Genomic DNA, 19,705 nt, shown 5'->3' on the forward strand with positions numbered 1-19,705 from the left:
TTTATATTAGCTAAATTCTTATAGTTTAGAAACTAAAGATAATATAAAAGAATAAACCCTAAAATTGCTAGCTCTATATAAAAAATATTCAAATTCATGTATATACACCATGAGATTTTTAATGTTTTATTATCTCCTCTCCATAAATACCTGCAAAAGGACCAATAATGACAAAGCCAATGTATGATTATAAACAGAAATGCTTGTAAATACTAAAATTATAAGCAATGTAATATTAAATAAATCAGTTACCTATCTGAAGTTAGAAGGCAATGACCTCTTGTACAATTAAATTTCAAAAACCAACATTTTAAAAATTATTAGCTTCATTTGTTGTAAATAATGCATCTGAATCCTAATTTTAGGGCTAATAGTAATTTTAAAAGATTTCTTAGTTTTTAATGTAATGTGTTGAGAGATGTTTTCTTAATATTAAAAAAAAACCCACAATAACAAAAGAGGACCAAAAAACATGTATTAAAGAAATTTTATGACTTAGCAAAGCTTTCAACATATATGCCTATATACATGTATATACAATACATATTTGCCTATATTGACATATACATTGTCTACATTTGTCAGTGACAAATACAGTGGCTGCTCATATGAGAAAATATGTATATAAGAGTCATTTTACCAATAATGATGCCACTGGATAATCTATTTTTAGTTTCCAAAGGCAAGGTCCTAAACATTACAAATTCCCCTATTAGTATTTTTAAATGTCTGAGTGTTCCTACTTCCCCTAAAAGGTATGCTGTAACTACTCAACTGTGTCTTTTCAAAGACACCCTAAAATTTAAAAACCCACTGCTTTGTATTACGTATACATCACTTGAACTCAACATTCTAATAATAAAAAGAAAATTTACAGAAAAATTACAAACTTAAACTGTAATCTGCACATCACATTACGTTTTCAAATGTATCATTAGAGCTCACAGATAAAACAATAGTAACAAAAAGAAATCCAGTAAAATATTGTATTTTAATTTTATCTAAGATATAAATTAAAATAAGGCATAAGAAAAACTTTGAGACAATACATGTATGTGAAAAACTGACCACTGAAAGATGCAAATAATTCATACAATATAGCATAAGCTTTAATATATAAATTAGACGTCATTTCATCAGCTGTTTATTAGTCACATCAGTCTAAACTTTACATATTAAAATACTGAAAGGCTAGAAAACATCACTGCAATATAGATTCAATATGGGAAAATACATATTTGTGGCTTTATACACAATGTAAATTAATCCATTCTATACAATAGTTTTCCAAAATATAAATGGCACTTTACATGCAATAGGACATACCAAGCTGGATGTCCTAATATAATTTACTATATAGAAAAATAAAAGAGACAACACCTTTTTAACAGAACAGTTACATAGCGGACATGGAATGTAGAATAAGATTCTGCCTTAACACACTCTTGGATAAGATTAAAGAAATATGAAAAAGGACAGTTTCTACTATTTTCAATTAGCATTTTTTAAATGAAGACTACTGTGATTTATATTTTCTAATTGTATCACAAACTGAGAAAACATAAAAGGGAAAAGAGAAGGGGAAGAAAGGAAACCTGATCCTTTATGAATTTTAAACATCAGCCCTGCCTATGGGCTGCATTTAGGCTGCTTTTCTGTTGACGGTTTCCTAAATTACTTCTGAGACTCTGCATTGCGCATCAGCAGTCAGATGAATTTTCCAGACTTCATTATGCCATTGTGTAACCATAGCTTCCACAATGTAGTGCCACAAGAAGCCTGTCCTTGAGTATTTCTTTACTTGGGTATTCAGGTAACTTGAGCATGTTGATACTTTAAAAGAAAAATATACCACTATTAACTAAGAAATCTCTGAAATTTTTTATTGTTTTGTCTAGCAGTGAAAACACTACTCAAAATTAACATAAAACCACCCTCTTAAATTTGCAATCAAATTGGAAAACCCTGAAGTAGTATTTAAAAAGAAAAAAAAAAAAAAAAAAACCCTGCTGCATTGCAGTTTCCTTTAGCATGCAAATGTAGTAGAAGAAAATAAGTTCCCTTCAGCCTAAAATAAATAAGCAATAGGGCAATTTAGTTTGAAATGATGGTGTAACTCAGTGATACTTATGACAGTGTAACTTTAGTGATACTTGAACTATACATATTCAATTAGAGTATAGGTAGGTAGTTTCCTCAAACATTTTCCCTACCAAAAAAGGGGAAGGCAAGAAACTATGTAGCTACTTATTTATCAGTGATTACAAAATGTTGAATAGAGATCACTGTTGAGATTTTCCTCTCAGTGCAGCAATACAATAGTTAGACCTTTGATCATTAATTAATTAAAATTAATTAAAATTAATCAGAACAATTTGCAATGCATTTAAATAAACCAACTTAACATACCATGTGCTTGAAGTCGGTAGAAGATTTGGAGTATATGGCACAGCAGCAATTGTAAAGTTCTGCAATCCACTTCCACCCATGATATTAGCAAATCCACCATGTGGGACCCTGGAACTAAGAGTTCATATCTTAGTAAGTTGTAATCATGCAAGGAAAATCTTGGTAACAGGTATATTTCAAACTAGCAAAATGACTAGTATCTAGTAGATGTTCATTAAATATTTGCTGAATAAATAAATGGCTTACTTGATTAATTCAAGCAACAGAGGCTCTTACATGTTATCCAAATGATTTCCCTGTCTGTGAAAAATATCTAGAGTCAAAGGGTTTTTGTTTTGTATTGTTTTACACGGTGGGAAAATTAGAAAATTCTTTACACTTCTCTTTCCAGAGATTTAGAACATTGGTTGTATTCTTTTTAAATGTCCTCTAACATAGTGAGACCACAGGAAGGTGAACAAACTCAGAAGTCTCACAGTTCCTAATTTCCAAACTTAAACTACAAAACTGCAGTCATCAAAACATTGTGGCACTGGCATAAAAACAGATACATAGACCAATGGAATAGAGAAACTCAAACCCTTAAATATATGGCCAAATGATTTTTGACAAGAGTGCTAAGAACCTCCAATGGAAAAAGGACAGTCTTTTCAACAAATAGTGTTGAGAAAACTGGATATCCACTACAAAAAAATGAAGTTGGACCCGTACCTAACACCATATACAAAAAGTTAACTCAAAATGAATAAAAGACCTAAATGAAGAGCTAAAACTATAAAAGTCTTAGAAGAAAATACAGGGGAAAAACTTCATGACACTGGATTTGGTAATGATTTCTTGGATATGACACCAAAGGCACAGGCAACAAAAGAAAAATAAATTAGACGTCATCAAAATTAAAAACTTGTGTGCCAAAGGACACCATGAACTGAGTGAAAATGTGAGCCACAGGAGAAAATATTTTGAAATCATAAATATGACAAGGAATTAATATCAAGAAAATATATAGAACTCCTACAACTTAACAACAACAAAAAATAGGGACAATTTTTAAAATTTAAAAAATAGGGACAGGACTCAAATAGACATTTCTCCTAAGAAGATACACAGATGGCTTATAAGCATTCGAAAAGATGCTCAATCAACATCACTTGTCAATAGGGAAATGCAAATCAAAACCTCATTGAGATAACCACCTCATAGGCATTAAGATAACTATTAAAAAAAAAAGATCACTAGAAAATAACAAGTATTGGACAGGACATGCAGAAATTGAAACCCTTATGCAATTGCTGGTGGAAATGTAAAATTGTGCAGCCACTGTGGAAAACATTATCGCAGTTTCTCAAAAAATTAACCATAGAATTACAGTAAATATCCAAAAGAATAGAAAGTAGAGACTCAAACAGATATTTGTACATCCATGTTCATAGCAGCATTACTCACAATAGCCAAATAGTGGACTCAACCCAAATAACTGTCCATGGATGAAAGGATAAGCAAACTGGTAAACACATACAATGGAATACCATTCAGCCTTTAAAAGGACATATGCTACAATATGGATGAATCTCGAGGACATTATGCTAGGTGAAATAAGCCAGTCACAAAAAGACAAATAATGTATGATTCCACTTACATAAGGGACCTAAAATAATCAAATTCATAGAGGGACTTCCCTGGTGGCGCAGTGGTTAAGAATCCACCTGCCAATGCAGGGGACCCGGGTTCGAGCCCTGGTCTGGGAGGATCCCACATGCCGCGGAGCAACTAAGCCTGTGCGCCACAACTACTGAGGCTACTGAGCCTGCGCTCTAGAGCCCGCGAGCCACAACTACTGGGCCCACATGCCACAACTACTGAAGCCCGTGTGCCTAAAACCCGTGTGCCTAGAGCCCGTGCTCCACAGCAAGAGAAGCCACCACAATGAGAAGCACGCGCACCACAACGAAGAGTAGCCCCCGCTAAACGCAACTAGAGAAAGCTCGCGAGCAGCAATGAAGACCCAACACAGCCAAAAATAAATAAATAAAAATAAATAAATCTATATAAAAAATTATAAAATTCATAGAGACAGAAAGTAGAATGGTGGTTGCCAGAGGCTGGGGGTAGGGGAAATGGAAAGTTAGTGTTTAATAGGTACAATTTCAACTGAGAAAGATAAAAAGCTCAGGAGATGAATGGTGGTAATGGCTAAACAAATATGTGACTGTACACAGAACTGTACACTTAAAAATGATTAAAATGTTTAATATTAAGTATGTTTTACCACACACACTAAAAAAAAAACTGTCGAATAATGCACCAGGATTTTCTGTCTGAAATCACAGATGATATGTTTACATTCACAGGGAAAAAAAAACAATCCAATATAAATAGATCTCTTCCCAGCATTTTTCTTTTCTAGCTGAGAAGTAGTTTGGTTGCTATTAAACACTTTATTGATGAAATGCCTAATCTTACTTTAGAAATCCAAGTGAATGTTAAAAGGATGCCTGCATCTTGCTAACAAAACACTAACACATGAGCAATTCCTACTTAGGGAAAGAGAATATCTAAAGACCTGAATATGTCTGTAAACTGAAACATTACTTTCTGCATATTTACCCTTTGCCTAAAAAATTAGCAAAGGTGACCGAAAAGGAATAAAAGGCAAGCTGTTTTCAATTTCCTACAGAGGCAGACTTTAAAAACAAGTATTCCACTTCAGCAGGACAAGGTCAGAAGATGAGCCTTGAGACTGATTCTTACACAAATTATAGCACAGTATTTCAATAACAGAATGATCAATCTAATGTCTTCCATATAAATAAATTTTGAAAAATAAGCTTAAAAAATCAGATGATCCCCCAATTTTCATATCTAAATTGAAATTATTCTGTAAACTGATATTCACAAACAATCTCTGAAACCTTACTCCTCTTCCTCTAAACTATAATGACTGGGCCCCATACTTGAAAAACCAGTGGATCTTAGCTAAGATTATGGCTCATCAAGCTTAAGCATGTATGAGAAAAATAAATGGTCTTTGGTTGAGTATTATGACACCTGACATATACAATGTAAAATTACAGTTAATAAAAATGAAATATTTCTATTTTATACACAAAGAAATAATCAAGTCTGACTTTTATTATTCTTAAGAGATAATGAAACAAGAGTAAGACATTTAAGACAGCCTTGTAGATAAACAAAATATTGTCACCACCATAAAAATATTTTAAAGTTACTGCTGATACAGATTCTTGCTTCTACAACTGGAACACATTTGACTCTTTAGTAAGATTCTTTTAAATTATACTATGGACACAGAGAAAGACATTTTACAATCTAAATATAAATGACAGAATTTTCCAAAAAGTGGAAAAAAAAAAAACACACTCTAAGTCTAGAATGGCAAATGCTATACCTATTGATAACTGGGTCTAGTGTAAAAGGAAAGTTAAGGTTTAAAAGAACTTAAGGGCTTCCCTGGTGGCGCAGTGGTTGAGAGTCTGCCTGCCGATGCAGGGGACACGGGTTCATGCCCCAGTCCGGGAGGATCCCACATGCTGCGGAGCAGCTGGGCCCGTGAGCCATGGCCACTGAGCCTGCGCGTCTGGAGCCTGTGCTCCTCAACGGGAGAGGCCAGCGTACCGCAAAAAAAACAAAACAAAACAAAACAAACAATAAAAGAGCTTAAGACTTAGTTTGAATTCAAAACAAGGACTCCATGTAGACTAAGTGCCGAAAAGTGGATTCTTCAACCTGAAGGTAAAGCTTAGCTCCATGTAGTTTCCCCTCAGCTTCCTTGGGTTCTACTCTTTTATTAAACCTCTTTATAATTGCTTTACAATTGTGTGTTACCTTCTGCTTTATAACAAAGTGGATCAGCTATACATATACATATATCCCCATATCTCCTCCCTCTTGGCTTCTACTCTTTACCCACATCCTTCATCAGTTTAAATGGATTCGCAGCTACACTTCTCGACCAATTAAATAGTAAACAGTGCAGTTCTTTTCAGCATTGCTAACCATGACTGCACTATTGACACGGGAGACGTACTGTGGATTACTAATCGAAGTGTTTTTTATTCTACAAGAGCAGCAATCTAACAGACATTTTTAGTACTAAAGAACTTGAATAATTGTTTCCTACATCTTAAAGACTCATACCAACTGAATCATGAAGGAAAATATAATAATTTATTAAATGGTGTTTAAATATAAACTGCTTAGAAAAATAATCAAAGAGCCCTGCCTTATAACATAAACCAAAATAAAGTCCAGATGGCTTAAAAATTGGTATGTAAAAACAGAAACTACAAAAAAGTTACAGAAAAAAAGGTAGATAAACATATATATACAAAATCTCGGGAGTAGGGAAGAATTTATTTAAAAAAACAAGGAAAGTACTGATAATCAACTTGCAACCTAATTTAGCACTTTCATTATATAATTTTATAAATTAAATTTATAATCTAAATGACAGGGAAATCTGTATGTTTAACTTAATATAATTAAAAGGCAAATGATAAACTGGGAAAGATATTTGCAGAGTTAATGTCCCTATATATAAAGAACATTTAAAACCAAATTTTTGAAAATGATGGTAGAATAATGTGCAAAAAATAAAGGAAATCCACACCATACAAAGTATACATATATGAAACTATGAAAATAAAAATGATTATATCCTGTATTGATAGAATAAAAGAAATCGGCTGAGGTGAATCCTGATATTTTTCTGAAGGTTAAATGAACAATGTCTCAGGGTTATAAAAATTTATATACGTTTGTATCTAAAAATTTCCCTTCTAAGAATTTATCCTGTATTTTTATCCTATATATCCTATATATTACATTTATCCTATATTTATAACTAATCAAACTGGGCTGCAAGTGTATAAAGCACAAGAATTTCTTATTTGTTCAGCATTATTCATAAACAGGAAAATGGAGCAATAAAGGACAATATCAATTAAGGGAGGTCCACAGACTGAAGAATAGACGGCCATTTAAAAAACCAGATCTATAAATGAAACAATTTTTAATGATATATTGCTAAATTCAAAAGTTATAAAATAGGAACAATGTTTTTTAAAAATAAAAATTTATATATGTGAGAAAAATTCTGGAAAAATAACCAAAATTTTAAGTGATTATATTCAGAGACTAATATTAAAGGTGATTTTTTAAAAATTTGAATTGTCTAACCTTCCTACATAGAAAAAATAATTTTTGTTTAACGCTTTTTTTGTTTGTTTGTTTTTGTTTTGCGGTACACGGGCCTCTCACTGCTGTGGCCTCTCCCGTTGCGGAGCACAGGCTCCAGACACGCAGGCTCAGCGGCCATGGCTCACAGGCCCAGCCGCTCCGCGGCATGTGGGATCTTCCCGGACCAGGGCACGAACCCGTGCTCCCTGCATCGGCAGGCGGACTCTCAACCACTGTGCCACCAGGAAAGCCCTTAACGGTTTTTATTAAATTACTCAAATCTCTAGGTATTTCTGGCACTAAGTAGCCAAAAAAAAAAAAAACCTGACAAGATTTTCTTTCATCTTTAGTGTATAATCTGTGAATAATTCATGTTTTATTTATTCTTTGAAATTAGGTATATAGTATATATTTTTCTAATTATATACCTTAAAACTAAGAAAATACAGCAAAATATTAATAGTGTTATCTCTAAATAGTGTAATTACTTAATGGGATTTTCATTTTCTTCTATCTATAGTCTCCATTTTCAAAATTTTCTATAATAGTTACGAACTACTTTAAAAATAAAACAGTTGACTTTAAATTACATATATATAAGATATATATTCACACTATGTTTTTAAAACAGGTAGGAAAAAAATAAATACATCAAATTATTTACAGTGCTTATTGCTGGCAGGTGATGGTTTTTCTATTTCTTCTAATTTTCTGTGTTCCAACTTTCTTAGAAGAACCATGTACATTTATAATGGAATGACTGAACTATATTTTCATAAATAGAAGGACACAGATGAAATTCTAACTTATCAAGAATGAAAATCAGGAATTCCCTGGTGGTGCAGTGGTTAAGAATCCACCTGCCAATGCAGGGGAAACGGGTTCAAGCCCTGGTCCAGGAAGATCCCACATGCCGCGGAGCAACTAGGCCCGTGAGCCACATGTACTGAGCCTGTGTTCTAGAGCCCGCGAGCCACAACTACTGAGCCCACATGCCTAGAGCCTGCGGTCCACAATAAGAGAAGCCACCGCGATGAGAAGCCCGCGCACCGCAACAAAGAGTAGCCCCCGCTCACCACAACTAGAGAAAGCCCGTGCGCAGCAATGAAGACCCAATGCAGCCAAAAATGAATAAATAAAAAATTAATTAATTAAAAAAAAAAGAATGAAAATCAGACCTTTTCTTCTACATCTTTCAGAACTGTAAGTTAAAAGAGGTTTAAATCATCTAGTTTTCTAATATCTATGATATTTAATTGGTTCCAAAAGTAGACTTTTCAAAGTGTGGTATCACAAATTATTTTTCAGGCCACAAATCTTAAGACTTTAAAGTTTGATAAGAATTGAAGAAAAACTGCTGTGTATGGGTATTATTATGTATTGTGTGCGTGTGTGTGTGTGTGTTGTCCCAGCAACAAGTGTTGGCTACTATCGCTGACTTATCTGCAGAATGAAAAGACTACCAAGTTATAAAATATAATATACATGCTGATAGTCCTGATTGGAACAGTTTATCTTTTATACCTTAAATAAACATTTATTGAGCACTACTGTATGTTTTAACTTTAATGCCTAAATAAACCTTTGTTTAATATCTAAAAAAATGGAAAAGGAGGTGAGAAATTGATAATTCAGAGTAATAATTCATTTTGAGTTGTATATGTCTAAGCCATTAGAAATGGAATCTATTAAATTCTTTCCACATTATCATAAAAACACTTCTTACCTGCCAGTAACAAACTGCAACAGAAGAACTCTCTCCTCTGGAGTAATATCTTCCACAACTTCCCAGAACCACTAAAAACAACAATAAAAAACTTAGCTCATATTTCAGAGCAACTGCAGGCTTCTTAGTACCAGAGAAATATGCAATATTCATAAAGCATATTTTATTCCATGAAACTCATTTATCAAAAAAAGATTTCATACAAAGCGTTCATATGCGATTCCCATGAGAAGATTTAGGGAAAAACTTTACTTTCTTAATTAATGTAGGTTTTCATCCAATGGTGCTGAAAAGCTTACAAGATTAAATACCAAAACTTAACTTCATTCTAAACTCTAGAGAGACTTTACCTGAATAACTGGATCTTCTCTTTCATAGCCACTTGTGTATTCAGTATTTTTTATCCAATCACTCACATCTATTTCTGGCATGCCAGAAAGCAGTAGCTCCTTTGGGGAAGAAGAAAAATATTTCATTAATCTTCTCTGGAAAAAAAAGTGATTACATTTAAATAGTAAATTTGCCTTAATTAGAAACTAATCCCATGTAAAACTGATTTATTTTTGTAACAGTGTCTGTAAATCATCAATAACAAGTACTACCTGAGAGAGAACCCCTGATACTAATAATCTCAAATATTGTGAGATGTGGAAATGTCTCTACACTGATACAATTTAATTAAAACATGAGATAAGAGTTCACCTTTATATAGAAATACATATGCCACAACAGTTTATATGTGCAATAATTTTGTGAACATTATTATCTTTGGTTTATATGTATTTTATGAATTTGTTAAATTCTATAAAAATACTGTACTCTCAGTATGAAAATGAAAACAAAGACCTAAATAAATCTGGGTTAAGCAAAGGAAAAGATCAAGAAACCCTAATCACTAGAAAAAAAAGGAGTTATTATAATAAAAATAGTTATTATTTTTAAAAAACCAAAACAGATTTAATCCTTTGAAGAACTCTATTCTGGAATAATTCCAATCCAACTTTCAAGTCAAATTTCTCCAAGGTGAAAAAAAAATGCAATTTTCCTACTAATGACTTTTGGTATCCTTCTTTTTTTCCAGGAAGATCATCAAACAAACAAAATATCAATCCAATAACTAAGAATGAAATTAATAATGGCAAAAGTATTTACCATCATGTTCCCCAAGAGAAAAGAGAACATGAAAAAGGCTTGTCCAAATCTCTGAATCAGCCCGTATTTCAGTTGGATGTGTTTACACAGTAAAGTGAGGTAATAACTAGCCTAAGCTTAACACCAACAAGCCAGAACAGCAGACTTTGTTACTGCAGAGATAGATACCATGTGGTTCAAAATCACTTCTCCTACAGCAACTCCTCATAATATATACCTGCCTAGTATAGAGTATGCTCTGAAAAATACTAATGAAGGCCAATGTAAGGTGGTGTCTCAGAACTCTTGGGTGTTTCTGGGATCTATTTAAGGAGTCTGCAAGGTTCTCCCTTTTCCAACGTATCTGAGGCTGGATTTTCTCCATATAGTTCAACCAAGCAACATATCACAACAGATTATAAGCAGAAGCAGATATGAGAACCCAGTTTCTCCTATTAAGCCAGACGTTAAAGAAACTTGCAAAGATGTAAAACAATGCCACTTCTCCCACTATTTTTGTTTTATTCTGGAAAATGCAGTTTTAATTTCTTAAATGTTTTATTTATGTTAATATGTAATGAATTGTTATTTTTATGTGAATTAATAAAAAATTTTACATTTCTGTTTGAATTTCAAATACAGTTAAGTATCAATTACTATAAACCACATAAACTCTTTTCTTTTAAGGGGTCCTAAGACCAAAAAGTTTGAGAACTGCCTGTCTAGGGTGTGTTTCAGTCCTCCTTGCCATAGTATTATAAAATACTTTAACTAGATGAAGGCATTCTGGTAGGGTGCATTTTATCACCCCCAAATACATTTTCCATCTTCCTTTGCCCATTCTGTGCCCCAAGAGGCTGATCCCTGCAGACTGGCTCTCTTGCCTGTTGGTTTCAGGTTGGGCTCCATCACTGGGAAACAGGCAGGAGTCTGCAGGTAAGAGTATTTTCTGCTCCCTCCCTGCTTCAGTACATCTTTGCAGTAGCTATGTCTCCTCAACTAGAGCTGCCACCTGGTGGCCCCTGGTGGTTCAGGCTCTCACCAGGCTCCTCACAGTAATTCCTCCACTTGTCTTCAATTCTAGGGGTGATAAGGCTTTCCACTGTTGCTATTCTCTGGATGCCTCAACCATATCTTGTTTCTTCTTAACCTGCCCATGCCTCTTTAAGTTCCTTCATTAAAGTTTCTTTATTTGAACCATCTGGGGAAATTCTGTTCCCTGGCAGTACCCTGACACAGATCTGCCAAAAGGAATATGGACGACTGTTACATGTTTCTTACAACCCATGAGTTTAATCCTCTTCCCTTCTAGGCTGAAGATAAGCTTTTAATAATATTAAGTATGCTTTCATTGTTAATAATTGTGAATAAAAATGAGTGAGACAATATTCTCTCAAGAAATTTGAAGCATTTCATGAACATCATATGTTATAACTTTGTGAAGAGGACAAAAGATCTTTACTATCCCATTTAACACCTGGGCAAAAAAAGTTATTAAACTATGGGCTTCCCTGGTGGCGCAGTGGTTGGGAGTCTGCCTGCCGATGCAGGGGACACAGGTTCGTGCCCCAGTCTGGGAAGATCCCACATGCCGTGGAGCGGCTGGGCCCGTGAGCCATGGCCGCTGAGCCTGCGCGTCCGGAGCCTGTGCTCTGCAACGGGAGAGGCCACAACAGTGAGGGGCCCGCGTACCGCAAAAAAAAAAAAAAAAGTTATTAAACTGGCTGAAAACAGTTGAAATGGGAAGTCCACAATACAAACTCCATATGCATATAACAAAAAGATTTAAAATCCCAATCAATAATTTATTTATTATTTTTTAATATATATATATTTTAAAGTTATATATTTATTTATTTTTGGCTGTGTTGGGGCTTTGTTGCTACGTGCGAGCTTTCCTCTAGTTGCGGCGAGCGGGGGCTATTCTTCATTGCAGTGCACGGGCTTCTCATTGCGGTGGCTTCTCTTGTTGCGGAACACGGGCTCTGGGCTCGCGGGCTTAGCTGCTCCGCGGCATGTGGGATTTTCCCAGACCAGGGCTCGAACCCGTGTCCCCTGTATTGGCAGGCAGACTCTTAACTACTGTGCCACCAGGGAAGCCCCTATTTATTTTAAGATTTTTTTGATGTGGACCATCTTTAAAGTCTTTGTTCAATCTGTTACAATACTGTTTCTGTTTTGGTTTTTTGGCCCTGAGGCATGTGGGATCTTAGCTGCACCCCCTGCATTGGAAGGCAAAATCTTAACCACTGGACCACCAGGGAAATGACAAAATAACTGAATTGGGTCTGTTGGAATTAGGTACAACATATATAACCCATAAACTAATAGTCAGAAACTGAGTCATGCAGGTGTTCACAGCTCTTAGCTTACCTAGAATTTACATGACTCAGTGTTTTAATATCCTGTTACCACCATGGATAAACTCATAAGCAGCACAGTATGGCAGGACAGTCCCTCAGACATTTGAGGAACCCCTCAACTGTAAAAATGTTATAGATATAGTAATCACAAAATGTTGTCACCATTTTTCAACCTGATGATCATCCCTTGACTTGAGACTGCGTTCTGTCCACAAATGGATGAATACACATCCAGTTAAGGACACTGATGCTACTGGATACCTTCTTTTCACTAAAACTCTAGAATCTAACCAGTATCCTTTAACTCTGATGAACATCTAGCTTAGATGTTTGCACCAACTTTTTAAAAAAGTTTTCTATCCCAGTGTAGCAGAGCCCTTTCCTACGAAAGACACAAAGTCACACCAAAGGTTCTAAAACCAAGTCCTACTTATATAGTTCATGCCACTGAGAGGCAATACTGATGAAGAGAGACTGGGCTGTGGTCAGAGACCATGGGTTCACAGTCTGGATGTAACACATACTCTGTGAACATGAGCAAGTCCCATACCTTCTTTGGCCTAGTTTTCCTAATCTGTAAAATGGGAATAATAAGTTACCTCAGGGGTCTGATGTGAAGGTTTTAAAAGTTAATACACATGAAGTACCTGGCAAATACTAAGTGTTTAATAATAATAATTATCATCACTGCATAAGTAAGCGTCATGCCAACAACACTGCTATTCCAAAACAATCCCACCATCTGAATCAGCTCAACTTAGTAAAGCCAGGGTAGAAGACAGACTAGGAATCCTGACCTAACTTCTAATGTAAGAACCACAATTAAAAACTTACCAGTAGCAAACCTAAATGTAAAAGACAAAGGAATAAAGTTTTCAGAAGAAAATACAGGAAAACACTTTCATGACCTTGGAATAAGAAACAATTTCTTAAACAGGACACAAAAAGCTCCATTCATTTAAAAAAAAAAAGGGAAGAGAAAAAACAAGTGATAAACTGAACTGCGTTAACACTAAAAACTTTTATTAGTTAAAAGACACCAGAGTAGGAGATCTTCATAATACATATATCTAACAAAGACTCCTATAAAGAATATATAAAGATTCCTACAAATCAGTGTTTAAAAAAAACAGAAAACACAACAGAAAAATGGACAAATTACTTGAATAAACACTTCAAAAACAGAGTATACAAATGGCCAATAAACATATAAAACACACTCAATCCCACACTCGATACCAGGGAAATACAAATTAAAATCACCAGGAAATACCACTACTATTCCACCCAAATGGTAAAAATAAAAAAGACAAAAATATTAAATGCTGTTTAGGATGCAGAATACCCAGAACTCTCATAACCTGTAAGTGGGAGTGTAAACTGACATACTGCTTTGGAAAACTACTTGCTAGTATCTACCGTAATGGAATAAATGCACCCCCTAAATCCCAGCAATTCCACTCCAAGATATATAATCTACAGAATAGCCTGAAACTGAAAACTACCCACCAAATGTTCATCAAGAGTAGAAAAGACAAAAAAAAAAAAAAAAGTATATTAACACAATGAAGTACTACAGAGCAATGAAAATGAACACATTACAACTGCTTGCAATAATACATATGATTCTCACAAACAAAAAGCTGTGCTAAAGAAGTCCAATATATTCTAGATGATTATTCTATTTACATTAAGTTCAGAAACAGGTAACCTAGTCTATATTATTAGAAGCCAGGAGAGTGGATACCCATGAGGGGTCAGAGTGACTGGAAGAGGACATGAGAGGGATCTGGGGTGTTAGGATTTCTCAGTTTCTTGATCTGGGCGCTGTTTCATGGGTGTATACAGTTTGTGAAAATTCATCAAGCTACACATTTACGATGCATGTACTTTTCTCATGTATATTGTAGTTCAATAAAAAGTTTCATTAAACTCAGTATCAGTAAATTATGAGGCAAGGTTTTTGTCAGTTATTTGTGTTGTTGCTATTTGTTTTTTATACATAGGTCCAGAAAATAATGTAATTTTCTGCGTAACAATTCATAAGTACTCCTCCATTTTTAAATACTAAAAATAGTAACTTTTATGGTTATACAAAAACTAGACAAGTCTATGCTAAATAAAACCATTCATCTTAACCGTAAAAACACAACAAAAAAACCTCAAAACTGACATTTAGTGAAACTAAGTCACCATGGACTTCAACATTATTTAGCAAATTTTGTCCACTACTATACTAAGACATACTATGAGTGATAAATTGAAAAGACTGGTATATGTAAAATTAACTGGTACACACCAATGTACTTATTCATATATTAAAATGAAAGGCATAGGGTGAAACTAATTTTATGAGACAGAATAAAAGCCAAAGGATACTTTTCCACTGATCTAAAATTTATTATTCCAAATTATAAAATTTTTTATTCCAAATCTAAAATTTATTATTCCAAACTAAGAAAGCAGCCGTACTCTATTTAAAATATTGTGTGGTTTTATTAAGGAGTTAGACAACTCAAAGAGCTTACAAATAATTTATTACCAAAAATAAAAGAGAAAAAAGGAAATGGGGGAAAATGCAGACATAAATCATATAAAATCAGAAATCCTGTTAGATCACAGTGAAGGGCAAGCAAATTAAAGAAGCAAAACAAAACATTCATTAGAGACTACCAGCAAAGACAGTGGACTCCATACATGGTTAAAATGGAAAATTATAAAATTATATACATGATGAAATAAGAAGCTGGAGAAGATAACAGAAATACAACAAGAAAATCCCTCAATCAATTTTTCTTTTTGGAAAAAATAAAAGGTACAAGAAGTTACTATCAGTATCCTTTACCTCATACAGCCAAACAAAAAATTTAGAAATAATGTGAATATTGCTTTTGGGAAGACTGGCCTTCAACATCTCCCATGTAGAATACTTTGGAAATACATTCCATTTTTCTTTATCACAATCTCACTCCATTCCACATTAAGAAATTGCTAATCTGGTTATTAACCTTAAGAGAAGCACAATCACAAATCTTATTCCTCCCTAAAAATCAACATTAAACCATAATGTCTTCTACACTATTCCATTCATCATTGTGCTCCAAAATTATTTCTAAACTACATCAATTGGAGTTTTGTGTTGTTGTGTTGCATAACAACAAAAGAACTGATGTTTGGGACTTCCCTGGTAGTGCAGTGGTTAAGAATCCACCTGCCAATGCAGGGGACACAGGTTCAAGCCCTGGTCCGGGAAGATCCCACATGCCACGGAGCAACTAAGCCTGTGCGCCACAACTACTGAGCCTGCGCTCTAGAGCCCGTGAGCCACAACTATTGAGCCCGTGTGCCACAACTACTGAAACCTGCGCGCCTAGAGTCCACACTCTATAACAAAGAGAAGCCACCGCAATGAGAAGCCCGAGCACCACAACAAAGAGTAGCCCCCACTTGCCGCAACTAGAGAGAGCCCGCGTGCAGCAACAGAGACCCAACACAGCCAAAAATAAATAAATAAAAATTAAAAAAAAAAGAACTGATGTTTTTCCTTACCAATTCATATTCATCAAAAAGTTGTATGAGGGAAGGTGGAATGAACATATGAAAGCCCTGTAAAAAAGCATTAATCTGAGGCTGAATGGCTCTTGTCATTCGAAGTTCAGTGACAAGCTGGACATACTCCGCCTATTAAAAAAAAAAAAGTTTCTGTGATGATTTCTTTTTAATTTCACGTAATTAAGACACTATTGGTATAATCATTTCTCATTTAAGAGATAAAGGTTTAGAATTAATTTGGCAGAAATATTCATACATCTCAGCAAACCAGTAATCTACCATTCACTAACCTGTTTAGGCCAAAATCCTAAGAATCAATCACCCAGGTTTCTCTCACACCCTCTATCAGCAAGTGCTATCAGATCTACCTGAAAATACATTCTCAGTCAGACCTTGTCTCACCACCTCCACTTTTAGCACCTTGGTCCAAGCCGTCATCATCTCTCACCTGTATTACTGCAACATCTGATACCACTGCTGCCTCTGTTTGCCTCTGTTACTGCTTCTTCACCACACCAGAGTGACTTTTTAAAAATACGTATAGATTTTTTATATATAATTCAGATCACATAACCCTCCTTCTCAAAACCCTACAATGACTTCCTATGACACTTGGAGTGAAGTCCAAACTCCTTTCCTAGTCCATAAGGACCTAAATGACCTAGCCTCTGCCTTGCTCTCTCATCTCATTTCCTTCCACTTTCCCCTTTGCTCCCTCACTCTATCCCCCAAACACAAGCTTGCTCAGGCCTCCATGTCTGTATACTTCCTGGTTTCTCTGACTGAAATCTCTTATTAGACTGTAATCTCTCTGCAAGCAGGGGCTCTGTTTTGTTTACCAGTATATATCCTCAGCTCTTAGAAAAGAGGCTGTCACTTTGTAAGTGTTCAACAAATAATGTGATGAATGCATACATTCTACAAATTCATTTAAAACACACTTAGAACCTGATAAAAAGATTTATTTAAGTGTAGCCTATTTGATTGAGTTAAGGTAACCTATTTTCACACATTTTCTTTTAAAATACACATCTTTATCATCAAGAACAGTGTCTCTTAAAATTTAACTAGCAATAAAAAATGTATTTTGGCTCAAACAAAATGAATTATCATCACTCTCTGTATATAAACCCTACCACTGTTATTATTCATATATTTTAAATTACATCTAAGTGAAACTTTGAGAGTTAAAAGCAATATGCTGTATATAGTTCTCACCTCCCAGGAACGAATGCTCTAAACACAGAGGGAGAAAACCTGTTTTAGGCCCCTTCCTTTAATATATATATATATTTTTTTTTTGGCACTAATCTGATGCTCTGTTCCCCCCGCCAAAAAAACGTCAGGCACTGAGCCAGCAAGTTATACATGATTCCGGCTATGAACTCTCCATACATCTCAGACCCACAGAATTGTCACAATGGATTACTCACAGCCCTCCCCAAACCCTGCATGGCTCCTTCTGCAATCTGGCACGAGGAAAGCTACTGTCTCTGCTATTCAATCTACTCCCACCCCAAATCCCACTCCCAACTGCCCAAAGGTTTTTCTCCATTGTATAGGAATTAATCAGTTTCTACAAGTTACATCCAGGTAGTTACTAGAGAGAGGGAAATAGAAATGTGTGCCAAACAACCAAACAGAAACACAAACTAAATTTTCAGGATCCAGTCTAGAAAAATAATATATATAACACACTTCCAAGTAATAACCAGCAATGATTTCAGCATTAACACATGATTATCTTTTAACTGATGTCTGTTCTAACTAAACTGCTTAATGAACATACTAAAATTTTTCTGCTCCATTCATTCATTAAAATTATATATTTCTCTCAAGACGTTTTGCTTTTATAATCTTAAGGTACTATTCACTAATAATCATTCAAGACCTCAAATTATGAAGCATGAACTGCTCAAGTACACTTTATTTTGATTTGCCATTGTATTCCATATTTATCAGAATAGTACACACTCTTTTCTATCAATTAATTCCTATTATTTCCTCATACATTCTATTTTTAAAAATTAATTTCACAAATATACTAATGTCCCCTCCAATATTATTTCCCACGTTTATTTTTGTAGCTCTGGCCCACAGTTATTGGATATCAATTTGTGAAAAATCAGCTCCTCCAGATACCAGTCTCCACATTAAGTTAATTTAAATATGGACAAATCTTGGTCTAAATTATTTCTCAGTAAAATAAACCCTAGCCATCACAAAGTCTCCTGAGTTGTTTGGTAAAGTTGAAAGACAACTGTGTTTAAGAGGAAAAAAATCTGAATCCAGCTGCTTCTAAAATGTTTCCCTGCCTCCTTAAAGAACACATCCTCAGAGAGAATAACACACCTTAACATGTTCTTGATGACACAATTATTACTATGAACATCCACCATTATCATACACTAAGATTCTGACGGTTCATACTGTACAGAAATACACTGGTTGCATTCCCACCACCTACTAAGGCATCGAAGTGACTGATCCACACACTTCATGCCCTTGAGTAACTACATCAAATACCTTAAATGCTCTAAGGAAACAGTCAACATGTAGATGACAATCAGTCCACAAAACACGGGCATAAAGAGTTGCTCAAATAAACATTAAATATAAAGGAAACCTAAAATCCCACTTCATTCTAAGGTATTTAAAGAGATGATATAACTTGGGTGTGGGGGGTATTTTTATCCCCAACAGATGCATATGTGCTCCCACCTGAGTTGTACTGTTAATTCTTTGAGGGCATAAGATAATACCACATGCCACAGAAGTAAACTGGAGAAATAACTATACTAAAGAATCTGAGTTAGTACCTTTTCTGGTGAAATAGTTATGTTTATAGAAAGCTTTCAACTTACAAAGCCTCAGCATAGAGATAACAAAATAAAAAAGAGCCTTAGCAACTTTTTCCTAGCTCAACCTCTGAGCCTCATAACTGATACAAGATAGGTAAGCAAAGAATAAGTGCCAAGGGAAAAATAAAAACACTAAGATTGAGATTCAACTTTCAGATATTACATTCCAGTTAAATTGCATGCCTAGTTATAGAAACATTTTGTTTTAATTATCTCCTAGTCTTCTGAATGTGTGCAATGAATAATATCACCCCTTGGAAATCTTCCTTAAAATTTAACTTCCTTTCAGGCTTTGAATCTAAATTATGTCTTCTTACGAGGAGTGGTAGTAACGCTGAAAATTGACACCTTTTTTTTGAAGCTATTTTTCTTCTTGAAAATTTTTTTCACGATTTCTTGAAAGATATATATATATATATATATAAACCATGTTTACTTAACTAATAGTTAACTTTTAATAGTGA

The 19,705-nt window shown here is 34.6% G+C and overlaps 1 protein-coding gene across 5 annotated transcripts in view; it reads right to left on the bottom strand.

Annotated features, from left to right (window-relative positions):
* Positions 1–473: 473 nt before the first annotated feature.
* HACE1 (HECT domain and ankyrin repeat containing E3 ubiquitin protein ligase 1) overlaps positions 474–19,705 on the bottom strand; it is a gene marked incomplete at its 5' end in the record, with an annotated part of 91,827 nt that continues 72,595 nt past the window's right edge. For all 5 annotated transcript variants that reach the window (XM_079716778.1, XM_079716777.1, XM_079716776.1 and 2 more), the window contains 5 exons: positions 474–1,833; positions 2,410–2,523; positions 9,335–9,405; positions 9,685–9,783; positions 16,378–16,509. In XM_079716778.1, coding sequence (XP_079572904.1) covers positions 1,731–1,833; positions 2,410–2,523; positions 9,335–9,405; positions 9,685–9,783; positions 16,378–16,509 — 519 coding nt within the window. In that variant the 3' untranslated portion in view covers positions 474–1,730. The remainder of the gene's footprint in view (positions 1,834–2,409; positions 2,524–9,334; positions 9,406–9,684; positions 9,784–16,377; positions 16,510–19,705) is intronic.

The sequence above is a fragment of the Hyperoodon ampullatus genome (genome assembly GCF_949752795.1).
Source record: "Hyperoodon ampullatus genome assembly, chromosome: 12".
Lineage (NCBI taxonomy): Eukaryota > Metazoa > Chordata > Mammalia > Artiodactyla > Ziphiidae > Hyperoodon > Hyperoodon ampullatus.